This window comes from Amblyomma mixtum, chromosome 1, assembly GCF_055824585.1.
Source record: "Amblyomma mixtum isolate Tamu chromosome 1, ASM5582458v1, whole genome shotgun sequence".
NCBI lineage: Eukaryota > Metazoa > Arthropoda > Arachnida > Ixodida > Ixodidae > Amblyomma > Amblyomma mixtum.
This window is the reverse complement of record NC_143012.1, coordinates 71,891,914-71,905,215: the sequence shown is the minus strand read 5'-3', so window position 1 is coordinate 71,905,215 and position 13,302 is coordinate 71,891,914. Positions and strand designations below refer to the sequence as shown.

General features: G+C 44.9%; 1 protein-coding gene and 1 pseudogene across 1 annotated transcript; one reads left to right on the top strand and one right to left on the bottom strand.

Moving 5' to 3' along the window:
- Positions 1–2,947: 2,947 nt before the first annotated feature.
- On the bottom strand, positions 2,948–10,217 carry LOC149366758 (uncharacterized). Its single transcript, XM_089571684.1, has 2 exons — positions 10,025–10,217; positions 2,948–3,680 (listed from the first exon to the last, which is right to left on the bottom strand). Exons 1-2 carry the CDS (start codon positions 10,054–10,056, stop codon positions 2,948–2,950), a joined length of 765 nt encoding a protein of 254 aa, XP_089427810.1. The 5' UTR covers positions 10,057–10,217.
- LOC149366759 (uncharacterized) lies at positions 5,382–6,619 on the top strand (annotated as a pseudogene).
- Positions 10,218–13,302: the final 3,085 nt, after the last annotated feature.

Sequence of the window (13,302 nt, the reverse complement as noted above, 5' to 3'; positions counted from 1 at the left end):
GTAGAAAAACATTGGTTCACAGTGACCGCGGTTAGATGATTTCAGCAGTGGGTAATGCTGCTCGTGTCAAACCGACTCCTGAAAGGTTAGCCGTTACTTAAAATATTTACTGATAGTTAGGAAGATAATGGCAGTACACTCTGTCGTCGAGCTGCGTACTTCAGCACCACACAACTATCGCGCTGGTTCCAATAACCACGTCTAAGGATTTCGTATAATAAGTGTATGACTAGCCGTGCATTGCAAGAAGCTTGGCGTGAGGCTCATCATTCCACCGAAAGCGTCCGGGCAATGCACAATTAGCAGTTATAGCAATGCACCTATTCAGAACTGACGTAATGGATGCAGTGGTGCGGAAATAATGGTCACAAGTAGAGAACTGAAGCTTACCGAAGGGAGCACTTTCCGATGGCTGAAGTCTTCTTCTTCACCCCAGTCAACGTGGCACATACCCACGCGTGTGGATTGGCCAAGGTACGGTGGTGAACGCCAAAGAAGTATTTATGCGAAAAATAAACCGAAGTTGAAGAGTAGAATGACTGAAACTAGAAAAAAATATATTAATTTTTGAAAGATTTAAATAAATTATAGAAATTAGAAGTACCAGGACTAGAATAAAATACACTTTTTGGACATTCGGCAGATTCTTATGTGTAGTTAACAATATAACCGACCAGTTGCAGCAAAGTAATCATGAAGGTAGCCGCAAATAGTGCTTAACGAGAATCCCGTGGCGCTCGCACCAAACGAGAGCAGACCTGTTAGAGACAAAGGGAGTCCTAACCTCGAAAGAGGAACCTCCAAATACTAATTTCTCTGAAGTTCAAACCGGCTTCAAGAGATGAGAAAATGTTCTATTGTTTCCACTTTTCCGCATGAGTTACAAAGGATTGTCGTAGCGAACCAGCATCTGCAGAAGTACAAATTAAAGTGAGGGATTCTGCATCGCAGAGTCACCCTCTTATTTCTCTTCTCAATTGTCTTGTGCTCCCCAGCCCCACTAGTAGCAGCAGAAGACAATAAAAAGACTCTTTTAACAGCGTTCAGGGAAAGCTGGGCGAAATGGAAGGGATGCTGTAACACGTATATGCAGAATAAAAGTTACAGTAGCTATCATGAGCATTTTGTCAAACATCTGTCATACTGGGCCAAATGTGCACCACCAAGAACTTTGAAATAGACCTTGAAGTGAAACTGATGCAGACAGAATTCAGCAGGTGCAGCTTCTCACATAAAATGAAGTAGAGACGCTAAAACGAACATATACGGCAAGTATTGGCGAAAAAAAAAAAAGGCAGAAAAGGCTCTTTTTTTTCGGGTCTATATCATATTGCCACACATGGCGGCGGTGCAAGGAATACGTAAATGTGACGTCGAAACACGCGCGCTGCTCCCACACGATTCAGATCGTTGCGCATGCGTGGTAGACTGGTAACAGCTATCTGTGTACACGCTATCTTCAATTCCTTTCTTTCCCGCGGTCGACATTCATAATAAAGCTGTCATTACGGCGAAACGAAAAATTGCGTGCACACTTAGGCAACTAAAGTGTTGTGAGGCGACAGCCGAGGACACTATGCCGTGACGACTTCCGCTAGATGTGACGGCACACAGTTTCCGTGGCTATATCGACGTCCGCGTTATTTCGACGCACTTCAACATTTTTGCCTATAATTAACTAATTATTCTACAGTCATAAAACTTGACTTCTTGGTTCATTTTTTTCCTTCTCTATCTGCAGCAACCATTGGTATTCTACCTTTTTTAGTTACAGAGTTAGACGCGTCTGACACGCTTTGTTAACGGACGACAGTATGAGCCATTAAAGGCTTTCGCCTTAAAATTAACAGAGTAATATGAAATGCGCTCCCGAGAGTGCAATGTTGGAACCATGCAGCTCATAGCAGGTGACGGTAAGCGGATTAGACATGCGCGCGGCTTTTCTCGAAACTGTTTTTTGCCAATATGGCGGTGGCGCGGTCCTCCGCAAAATAAATATGCACTGACATTTATCGCCTGTCTAATGTCACAAAATCAACATGCAGAAACACCAAAGTAATATTCAACAGTCTCTCAAGGAACAGCAGTTTAGAAATAGTAGTGGGCTGCTGGAAATGGTAAGGGATCATGTCTACTTATGGTAGGTAGTGACCGCGGATCCAGGCCATGAGGGGGAAATAAAGGAATAAGAATCGGGTGGAGCGTATATAGCACGCTCTCTCCACTCCTGAACGGGAGTTTGCCGAAATACAACAAGCGGAAAGTATACAACAGCTCTCTCTTACCGGTACTTACCTACGGAGCAGAAACATGGATGCTAACGAAGAGGGTTCAGCTTAAGGACAACGTAGCGAGCTATGGAAAGAAAAATGATAGGTGTAACGCTAAGAGACCAGAAGCGGGCAGAGCGGGTGACGGGGACAAACGCGGATTAATGACATTCTATTCGAAATCAAGAGAAAGAAACGGGCTTGGGCAGCGCATGCAATGCGAAGGCAACAAAACAGCTGGTTCTTCAGGGTAACGGAGTGGATTCCAAGAAAAGGCAAGCGTAGCAGGAGGCGGCAGAAAGTTAGGTGAGCAGATGATATCAAGAAGTTTGCGGGAATACGGTGGGTGCAGCTGGCAAGGGACAGGTTTAATTGGAGAGACATGGGAGAGGCCCCCGCCTTGCAGTGGGCGTAGTCAGGCTGATGAGGATGATCGCTGCGGTCGCTAAGCCTCTTTCTCATCCCTAGCTGGATCCGCTTGCCGTGAACCCCCGGCTTTGTTTGTAAACATGGTGTTGGTCTACGCATAGATACATGCTTTCTAGAAGCAGACTCAAAAAACATGTTCAAAGAAATTCTCACCGCTAAATACAATGGACTATTATTAGGACTTGTAAAAACAGAAAACGAAAGTATAAACAGCGAATAATAAGAAAAGCAAAAGTTTCAGGCATTAGCTAATGATTGCCCGTCTGCACGGTCTTGTCGCTTTTCTCCGCAATAGGTGGCGTCACGGCAAATCTGTGGTCTCGGAAATGAACGACCGACGAAGACGGCGCCGCCTTAGACGATTCTACTGAAAACAGAGGACGAGGCGGCGACCGGAAATGAAACGGCTGCGACGCAGGCGCCATCTCTTGGTCCGAGGTCCCTCTGTTTGACTTATGAGCGCCGGGGGCAAGCGTCGCGGCTTGCGCGGCGTCCGTACTTGCGAGCATGACGCCATGAAGGTCAGAGTCGACGTCGCGCCTCAGCCCTTCGGCAACGGCTGCTGACTTCCTCGTCGGCGCCGCAACGTCCAGGTCCGGGCCAGTGCGACGCGAGACCTCCGAAGATCGGCGAGCCGACACCGACGATGGAGCGTGGCTTGGTCTCCTGGATGGTTTGGCACCGCGAGCTGAAACTAGCGCCGCCGTGTGGATGGCGTCGAAGGTTCCGGGCGAGCAAGTGTCCGCGCCTATGTCTTCACCATCTTCGTCAACGCTATGGTTTGGCTCGGGTGGTTTGTGCTTAGCTTCTTGGTGAACAGGCAGCGACTGTCTCGACGAAAATACGTATGAGGGTCGCCTGCAGGACAGGTTTGGCACTACGTTTAAAGGGATACCGTCGCCTGTTGAGCTCATGTTGGGCGTCGGGACCGTCTGCACAATCGGTCGTCTTGGCTGCAGGTCGGGCACTAGGCTCGCTTTCCTGCACCCAGAGAAAGGGTGAATGTTACCAGTGTTGTGTGATATCTGGAGTGAACACAAGGCCATCACTAGACTCCTTAAAATTTCCTCCTCCTGGGGCGCAATGGCTGAGTGGAGGAAGGGGAATTTCATGTTTTCAAATTGCAGGCGCCACAAAGAGCATTCAGTAGTGCCCACGATGGAAGACATGGTCGTGGCTGACAGCACAACTTTTTCTTGTGCTGTGTAGAAGGAAACTCGAGAAATAAATAGCTCTAAATCCTAGCGAAATTGCCAGCGAAGGGATTGGTTTCAGTCATGGTTGTCACTCCGTGCGCTGTATTGAAACCCCCCAAGAGACATCGCAGGTCTGCTATGAAACAACGCTTTCATGATGTCCGCGCCGCTCTAGGATTAGCGATGACTAAGGACTTACTGAGCTGAGATGCAGCTGTGACCCCTCTTAGAAAGTGAAGTTTGCAATATCCGCTTAGAGTTTACTTATGAAAATTTGGGCGTATTCGTTCCAAGGAAGGAATTTTCTGTTCACAGGACCCTGCTCCTCTGTTGTGGTCAACAATAGTAGGGGCGCGATTAAGTGAATGGCAGTAAAAGGTACAGTTTTTGTCAAAATTATACAGCCCAAGGGATTCACTTCCAAGCCGTGTAGTGGGGCTCTTAAGCACATTTGACACTGCTAAGCTTGGGAGGGTTGAGGACTGAAGTCCCTCCCGCCTTCGTGAGATTGGGGTCCCTGAGTATGCGAGAGGAGCCGCGCTGCAGTGCTCAGAAGCAGACTCCTTGGGCTGTATAATTTTGACAAAGAGTGTACTATCGCGATGGAAAGAAACGCGAACAACGCGGCGCCTACAGTTTCCGCTGTTCGAATTTCTTTTCATCGCGCTTTTATCTGTAGTTCAGCAGGATGCTTTGTTGGGCAAGTTGGTTCATATTGCTTTAGAAAGAAGGGATGCGCACATGAGACAATCACAAGAAAGAAGATATGAACCAACTTGCCCAACAACGCATCCTGCTGAACTACATTTCTTGTACATCGGGCTCTTCACTGTGTGTTCTTCCATCAATTGCGCCCGTCCCGTCTTCTCTCTTGTGATTGTCTCATGTGCGCATCCCATCTTTCTAAAGCGCTTTTACCTGGGTGGTAAGAAAAAACATTAGGGTCGTCTTGAAATCTATCATGGACGACTCTAGCGTCTTTTTTTCTATCCAAGAAGCAAAACCATGAGGAAAAGAAATGCCATCTGCGAAGCGCCTAGACTCCGCCCTGTTCGAATTTTTTCCATCGCCCCTGTAGATTGATATTTGTGCATAATGTTCATGGAGAGCTCTGTAAGCATGCAGGCATGCATACAATCTCGGCGGTGGCATTGTGTGACATCCTCTCTGAGTGAAACTTATTGGCAAACCACTCCTGGCTTCTGTCAATTCGTGAAATAAAAGGTAATGGAGCGGCCCGTAAAAGATGATGCCAGTTCATTTTGAGAGTGGGCGAGATCTATGCAGGCGAGAAAACAACCTTAACCAGCGTTATGACGTAATATTAGACAGTTTTATTGAACACGGTTTACGCCAATACGAACGCATTACCAAGCCACAGGTCTACATAGTGTTTGTAAATGTACCGAGGACAAACTGTTGCGAACATAGCGGGTTATAAAATGTATTCGAATGCTGAGACACGGCGTGTGCACAAAGTTTTGAAATGTCCTTAATATCCTTAATATTGAGAGGGCACGGCACTTGGCTGGCAAGCAACATGTCTAAGCATCCGCTACTGCTTTTGCAGATTTTGCCGTGGATTTTCACTGCTACAACAACCAGCAACGGTCAACGACTGGCCTTCTTCCGAGCGCCTCGTGACAATGACACCGTGGAATGCCTGATCTTCGATTACCGTACGTCATCTGTGACGTCATCACTCGACGCTGTACATAAGGAGCATCGCCGCGACCACTGCTTCAGAGGGCACGGCACTTGGCTGGCAAGCAACATGTCTAAGCATCCGCTACTGCTTTTGCAGGCAAGTGTTCCGAGCAATACCATTGCTTATTGTAGTGACAACCGCTTCTTGATAGTCGTGCCGTGCCCCCGCAAGTGTTGTGAAATTTTGTGCGATTGCTGGTCAGTGCTCTTATTGCTTTTGTCGGGTGACGTTGAACAGAACCCCGGGCCAAAAGTAAATGAGAAGTTGGAAGAAATTCTTGAGAACCAAGCTGCGTTCGCGCGTAAGATGGATGACATCAAAGGTGAAATTGTTGCAGTGAGCGCAAAAACCGACAACTTGCAGGGCCTTCTTGATGCATTTGATGCGATGAATAACAGGATTTGTAAGCTAGAAGAAGTAGTCCAACAGCAGGCTGCAAAGCTTATCGATTATGAGAACCGAAGCCGACGTAACAATTTACTAGTATTTGGCGTCACTGAAACTGAAACAGACACTGAAACGGAAACAGAATCAAAACTGAAGGAACTTGTTGTGGAAAATATATTTCAGAAAACTATTGGCGTGCAGGTTGACACAGTGGAGCGAATTCATCGCCTTGGTAAAGCCCAACCAGAGAAATGTAGACCAGTTATTCTTAAATTTTACGATTCCAGAGAAAAGGAGAGTCTGCTGAAAAAAGGCACAAAGCTGAAGGGAACTTCTTGGCGTATTAGCTCTGACTATGCGAAAGAAACTGTAGAAGTGCGCCGAAAACTATGGGACAGTGCGGCTAGAGAAAGGGCTAAGAAGGCTAAGGTCTTTCTTGTCATGATAAACTTCGCGTAAACAATGAAACCTATATCTGGGATCACAGCCGAAACGAACGATGTCTGCTGTCTACAGGCCGCGGAGATGAGGCTGGTAATTCCAGACAGCTACAGTCAGATGAACCAGGCAGCCCAGCTCACCTTGATACCTCAATCAAGAGTGCGGCGTCGGACACATCGAAGATATAGCTACGCCTTTTAAGTCTCAACGCGCGAAGCATTGTAAATAAGACTACAGAGTTAGAATACTTGCTCCTTTCACAAAGTCCACATGTTGTAATAATAACAGAAACCTGGTTGAATAACAATATATCTGCTGACTGCATTGTTCCTCCGGACTATATAATGTTTAGGAAAGACAGGGACACACGTGGCGGGGGCGTTTGTGCCATCGTAAAAAACTCTTTATCTGCAGTAATAATGGAATGCAATGTTGCTGAAACAGTTTGGTGCAAGATAAAGTTTTATAACGTTACTTACATTATCGGAGCTGTGTACCGCGCACCCTCTGCTTCACCTGAGTTCCTAGATGAACTAGACACTTTTTTATGTGCGAATGTCAAAACGAACACGAGACTAATAATGACCGGCGATTTTAACCTACCACAAATTAATTGGCAACGGCTATGTTCTGTTGGTCCTGATTCGTGTAACGGAGAGAAACTATTAGAAATTTTGTTCGCGTATAACCTAAAACAAATTGTGCAAGAATATACAAGAATAACGCCAAATTCGCGGTCATTATTGGACTTGGTGTTCCTGTCAAATAACATAAAAGAACACACTGTTAACGTTGAAGATGGTGTCTCTGACCACAAGATGATTGTTGTTGCCATACCACTTGCAACCAGTGAGTGCTCAAGGCCTTATATCCCTGTGCGCGTTAAAGATTATGGGCGAGCGGACGACACCTCCACTCTTGACTACCTGGAATCTGCCTTTGATGATTTTAAAACTGACTATGATTCCATAACGGTAGAAGAGTTGTGGCAGCAATTTAAGAAAATTATACAACACTGCGTTGACAGATATATTCCAACTCGTGTTAAAAAGACGAAGCACCGAAGCCCCTGGATCACCAGGGACATAATTCATATGAAACGTAAAATAAAAAGACTACGTAAAAAGAAAAATAAACGTATCCCAATTTTGCGACTTCGTGCTGAGCTGAAGCAAGCGCTAAAAGAAGCTAAAAAAAAGTTCTTCGATGAAACGCTGCGCCGCTTCCTCAAAACGTCGCCGCAAAAGTTCTGGCGATACGTGATAGGAAGGAGAGAATACAGGAGATTAAGCACGAAAATAAGGTGCTGATAAAGAAGGAGCATATAGTAGATTACTTTAATCACTTTTTCCAGTCGGTATTCACCGCAACCTAAGATGACATAGACCTTAGTTCAGAACACCTGTTGCCTAGCCAAATGAATGACCTCATAATTACACAGGAGGGTGTATTTCAGCAGATCCTCAATTTGGATGCTAAGAAGGCCAATGGACCAGACAACATACCAACCCAGTTTCTCCGAAGATATGCCGAGTGGGCGTCGAGATACCTTATACTTATTTTTCAAAAATTTTTGCACACCCATTGTGTACCACAAGATTGGCGCAATGCACTAGTAATTCCGGTGTTTAAAGGGGGAAACCGAGAACTTGTAAATAACTACCGCCCAATATCTCTTACATCGATTTCTTGTAAACTTATGGAACATATTATAGCGAAGCACATCTTTCATCACCTAGAAACAAGCGGTTTACTTTACCCTCACCAACACGGCTTCAGAGCAGGCCTTTCCACCACTACACAACTTGTAGAGACAATTCATGATTTTGCAATGACGACTGATGGAAAGCAGCAGATTGACGTAATCGCTGTAGACTTTGCCAAAGCTTTTGACAAAGTGCCGCACAATAAATTAGTTTTTAAACTGGAAAGAGCTGGAATTAATTTAAATATTGTGAAATGGATTAAAGCTTATTTAACAAATCGTAACCAAGTGGCCAAAGTGGATGGTAATGTGTCCAGCCCACTAGCAGTGCTTTCAGGAGTTCCGCAGGGTTCTGTTTTGGGACCATTGTTATTTTTAGTCTATATTAATGATATCTTTGCTGTTCTGGAACCAAATGTACGACTAAATCTATTCGCAGATGACTGTTTAATTTATTCTACAGTTAGAAACAAGGACGACCAGCTTAGAATTAACAACTCTTTACAGGCTTTAAGCGAATGGTGCAAAAAATGGAACATGGAGATAAATTATTCGAAATCAACATACACGCACATTACAACGAAGAAGTCTGTTCTTTTGTTCCCATATGTCATTGGTGACAAATGTTTGGTAAATGTAACTCAGTTTAAGTACCTAGGAATGACAATAACACAAAACTTAAATTGGGGCACACATATAGAAGAGGTTTGTTCTAAAGCATACCAGAAGTTATACTTTCTGAGAAAAAAATTGGAGCATGCTACACGGGATGTAAGACTAATTGCATATAAAGCTTTTGTGAGGCCAGTCCTTGAGTATGCGTCAGTAGTATGGAGTCCTAAACAGAGTTATTTAAAGAAACAATTAGAAAGAGTTCAGAGGTACGCAGTACGCTTTATTTGCTGCCGATATCGAAGGACAGACCCAGTTGCGGATATGCTCTCTTCCTGTAACCTGGATTTATTAGAAACACGACGACAAAAAAATCGGCTGAAGTTATTGTTCCAGATGCTCCAAGGACAGATAAATATTCAGAAGGAAACATACATACAAGCACCAGGCAAACGCAGTTCTAGAACAAATCATGGTCGGATAATCCATCCTTACAACGCCCGTAGTGAAACTTTCAAACATTCCTTCTTCCCTCATGCAGTTGAAATGTGGAATGATTTGCCAATGAGTGTTGTGGAACAGAGTGATGTGCATGAATTCGAACGATCTCTGGATAACCACCTGCTTGAAAGTGCCATTTGATGTTTGACTGAATGATGTACCGTTTCATGCTGATGTATTCAATGCTTGTGAATAGTGCTGTTTTTCTATGAAATTTTTACACCCTCTCTGTAAGGACCCTCACACGAGGGTTGACAGTATTGTTAAATAAATAAATAAATAAAATATCTTGTGCGCTTGAACAGCTAGTAAGGCGAAGAATTTGCCTTGGGCAACAATGAGTGTTTCCTTTCCTGACTTCAATAAACTGGGCTGCAAACGACGATCAGAATTCAGATGATTAGGTTTTTTTTTTTACTTTTGTGTGGTTTAACGTCAAAAGCGACAAATGCTCTGAGGGACGCCGTAGTGAAGGGCTCCGGAAATTTCGACCAAATGGGTTTCTTTAACTTGCACTGACATCGCACAGTACAGAGCATTTCACCTCCATTGAAATGCGACCACCACGGCCGGGATCAAACCCGCGTCTTTCGGGTTAGCAGCCAGCGCGACGGCTAGAATTCAGAAGAGTAAAAAATTGACCTAAATCTAAACTCGCACGGCATCCACAATCAAAGTCAATCACAGCTTTGTAATTTTCGGTTCACTTGCGAAGCACATGCATGCCACTGCTGTCGCTTTTGCCAAAGGCAGAATAAATGTGACCGAAACTTACGGCATTTTAGATTGTACCCAGTGGACAGCCATACCAGAGTCTGGTGCTCCTTCGGAGCACGAAACCGATCTTCGTCCATCTCTCTGCCCGTCGGGGTGACAGTGAAAGAACGACCACGATGCGGTAGACACGCCGCTGACATGCACCGGCGCATCGAAGACATCATCGTCGGCGGACTTCGACAAGAAGCCCAAGTACCCGACGAAGCATACCATCAGAATGACGACCTCGGCAAAATGTTAGCGCACAATCACAGATTAGCTAAGACGCATTTGAAAAGATCAGAAAGGAAGCTACACGACATCACGATATCGACACGCACTTTGTTTAACGTGTCAGGCTCAAACTTATAGCTTTGGCGTCTTTAATGCACGAAGCTCTTCTAACAAACACCAACTGTGAAAATTTATTCTGCAACTGTTACCCTTAGCAAGTGTTCCGAGGAGCTATAGGGTACATCTAAAATTCGGTGAGAGGCCCTAATGGAAGTCGGCATCTTTTAATGAATATTGAAAGTTTATCAGCACCTCTACACTCTTCCTTCTGCACTAAAGTTCTGATGGGGAGAAGGCCACCAATTTTATTGTATGCTTCAACTGTAACCACTATTGCCCAAGTCCAGCTTTCTTTGACAAAAATGTTGAATATTGGAATGTTGTAAATTATGGTTATGAAAATATTGACGGTATTGGTCCATTCTTCTGATATGTAGCGAAATCTTTCTTTTAGCGCGTTTCCAACGATCACGTCGCACAGCTCAGACTGACATAGAAAACCAATGCGGAAAGCTTATTGCAATAGCAAATCCGTTGTTATAAAAAGTACAAGATTGCCTTCCGGCGATCTGCAGATGTATTGATTTTTATAACGAAATTTTACTTTATGTGAAAAAATTGTGTTCATAAACAATTTCCCGTTGAAAAATGCTTTTTTCCAGAATTGTTGGGTATGTTACTGACTCGAGACGGCCAATGGAACAGATAACGGGGCTGCATGCAGAAGGCAAGAGCACTGGTAAACTCACCCTTCCCACCGCTATCGCCGTGAAGGTTGCTAATGGCACCCACAAAAAGTTTTCTTCCTTCTGCAAGGAAAGGTCACCCACATTTGATCGGCAATGTTTATCGTGCCCGCTTAGTATACCTATATGCCAAAAGGTAATGGAAACATTCACAGCTAGGTTCGTGTACAGAGTGTATCATGCAACCTTGTTTTCAAGTCTTAGCGAGTAACTACCCTCAGCTGAAATACACGCTTTGTTAACAGAGTACTTGAATGTGCCTTCAATAGGATAGTGAAAAGGAAGAAGTTTCCAGTGACCTCCAGTCGCATTATACGCAACCCGGTTATGCAGGGATAATCCCTTTCTCCATTTAACCCCGACTTTCGCAGTTGGTTGCGACACACAAAGGGAAAAAATGCACACCACGTGGCTTTTTGTCATCTTCAGAAATGCATGAAAGGTGTGCGAAGTTTCAGCGGTCAGGCCGGATCTAAATACCTTTCTTTCAACGCACATTTCAAGTGGTACAGCCGCATAAACGATATAGAGCACAGCCAATATCCTAAGTGCACAATCGGGGACAAAAGGGGTATACTGCACACGGCGGGAGCCGGAGCAACGGAAAACTGCGCCATTTTGGCGAGCTAAAGCACGAAACATTAAAACGAGCCAGGCGTCATGCCTGCTGATAATAAAGGTCACGTACTGGCTGTCTCGATCCCAGATGCCGCCTGTAGATGGCGTTGCAACGCAGTTTTCCGTTGCTCCTGCTCCCGTCGCGTGGAGTACACTACTTTTGTCCCCGATAGTACATTTCTTGAACCTTACTGTCTACCGTAAACCGGCCACCATTAGATTTTCGAGAGGTTTCAAAGCAGATAAAGCGGGCACGAAGGAGGAAGAGATGCACACAGGACAGCGGTGGATATACAGATGACTTAATTCTATCTATGACGCCCGTTACTCGAAGACAATCACACGCATGCGCCGGGCCGAATACAGCCCCTACGAAATGCATATAATCATATGCTGGCCCTTGCCACGCTTAACGCATACAAAACATTGAGTTCTTTGGTTCAGAAATGTACTTCTTTTTCTCCAAGATTACATAGGTACAATGAGTGAGAAACTGCGGAATATTGCGAGAAGCGGCATGTTGGGCTGCACTCATGCTTCCAGTTACTTCTGCAAGGTACTCCCCACTACCTCGGATCTCCGTGCATTGCAGTTGGCGGAGCGTCATGTAAATTTTATTCGAAGGTGCTGTGATTTGCCACGTTCTAAATCGCGAAAAAACTTCGCAGGAGTAAAATATACGCTTAAATTCTAACTGCCGAAAATTGCTAAGTTTTAACGCGATAGAATTAAGCCTCCCATTCTGCAGAAAATCCATCGTCATTGAAGTCGCCGTTGTTAGCGTTCTTAGGCCACCTAGGTCACCTGATCTGACTACCGGATCGTGAGCAAACTGACCACCGTGGCCGGTAGCAGTTATATTAATGATTAGTCTCGAGAGGTTGCTCGGAAAGAGCAACCTGGCTCGCACAAGCCCCCATCCCCGATGACAGCACCTGCCATCGCAGGGCAGTGGCGCACAGCTTAACCCCTGCACCAATGCGAAAGGAGTGGTGCGAGGACTCCCAGCGGTCAATTAATGTAAAGTCGATTATAACCAGTTCCGCATATATAGGCATTAACCCATCAAAGCTATCTCGTCATACCCTTAAGGCGCAGCTTAGGTGTCCCGTCCAACTTTTGTAAGCTCCTCTGCTTCTATTTACGACTGCTCTCGAACGTTCGTGTGTGGTTCATCATCATCATCAGCCTAACTGCGCGCACTGCAGGACAAACGCCTCTCCCATGCCTTATGAAATGGTCTATAGACAGTCTATAGACCATTTCATAAGGCATGGGTGAGGCGTTTGTCCTGCAGTGCGCGCAGTTAGGCTGATGACAGTCTATAGACATCTTATAGACTCTATTGCCTTCCTATAGATATTTCTTTGTGTATATGCATAGTCTATAGACTGTCTATAGACACAAGTCTGTTATAAGTGCATGACCATAAATCTATAGATTGTCTATGGCCTGTCTATAGCACTTGTATTGCATATTGACTGTTCTCTAGGATTGGTCTATATATAGCCTATAGACTTTATAGACAGAAGTCTATGGACAGTCTATAGACTGTGTAAAATAATTTTTGCAAGGAATATCGCCTTTTAAGCCTGTCATATGTCATCTGTGGCCACATTACGCCGGAAAACAATCTCAC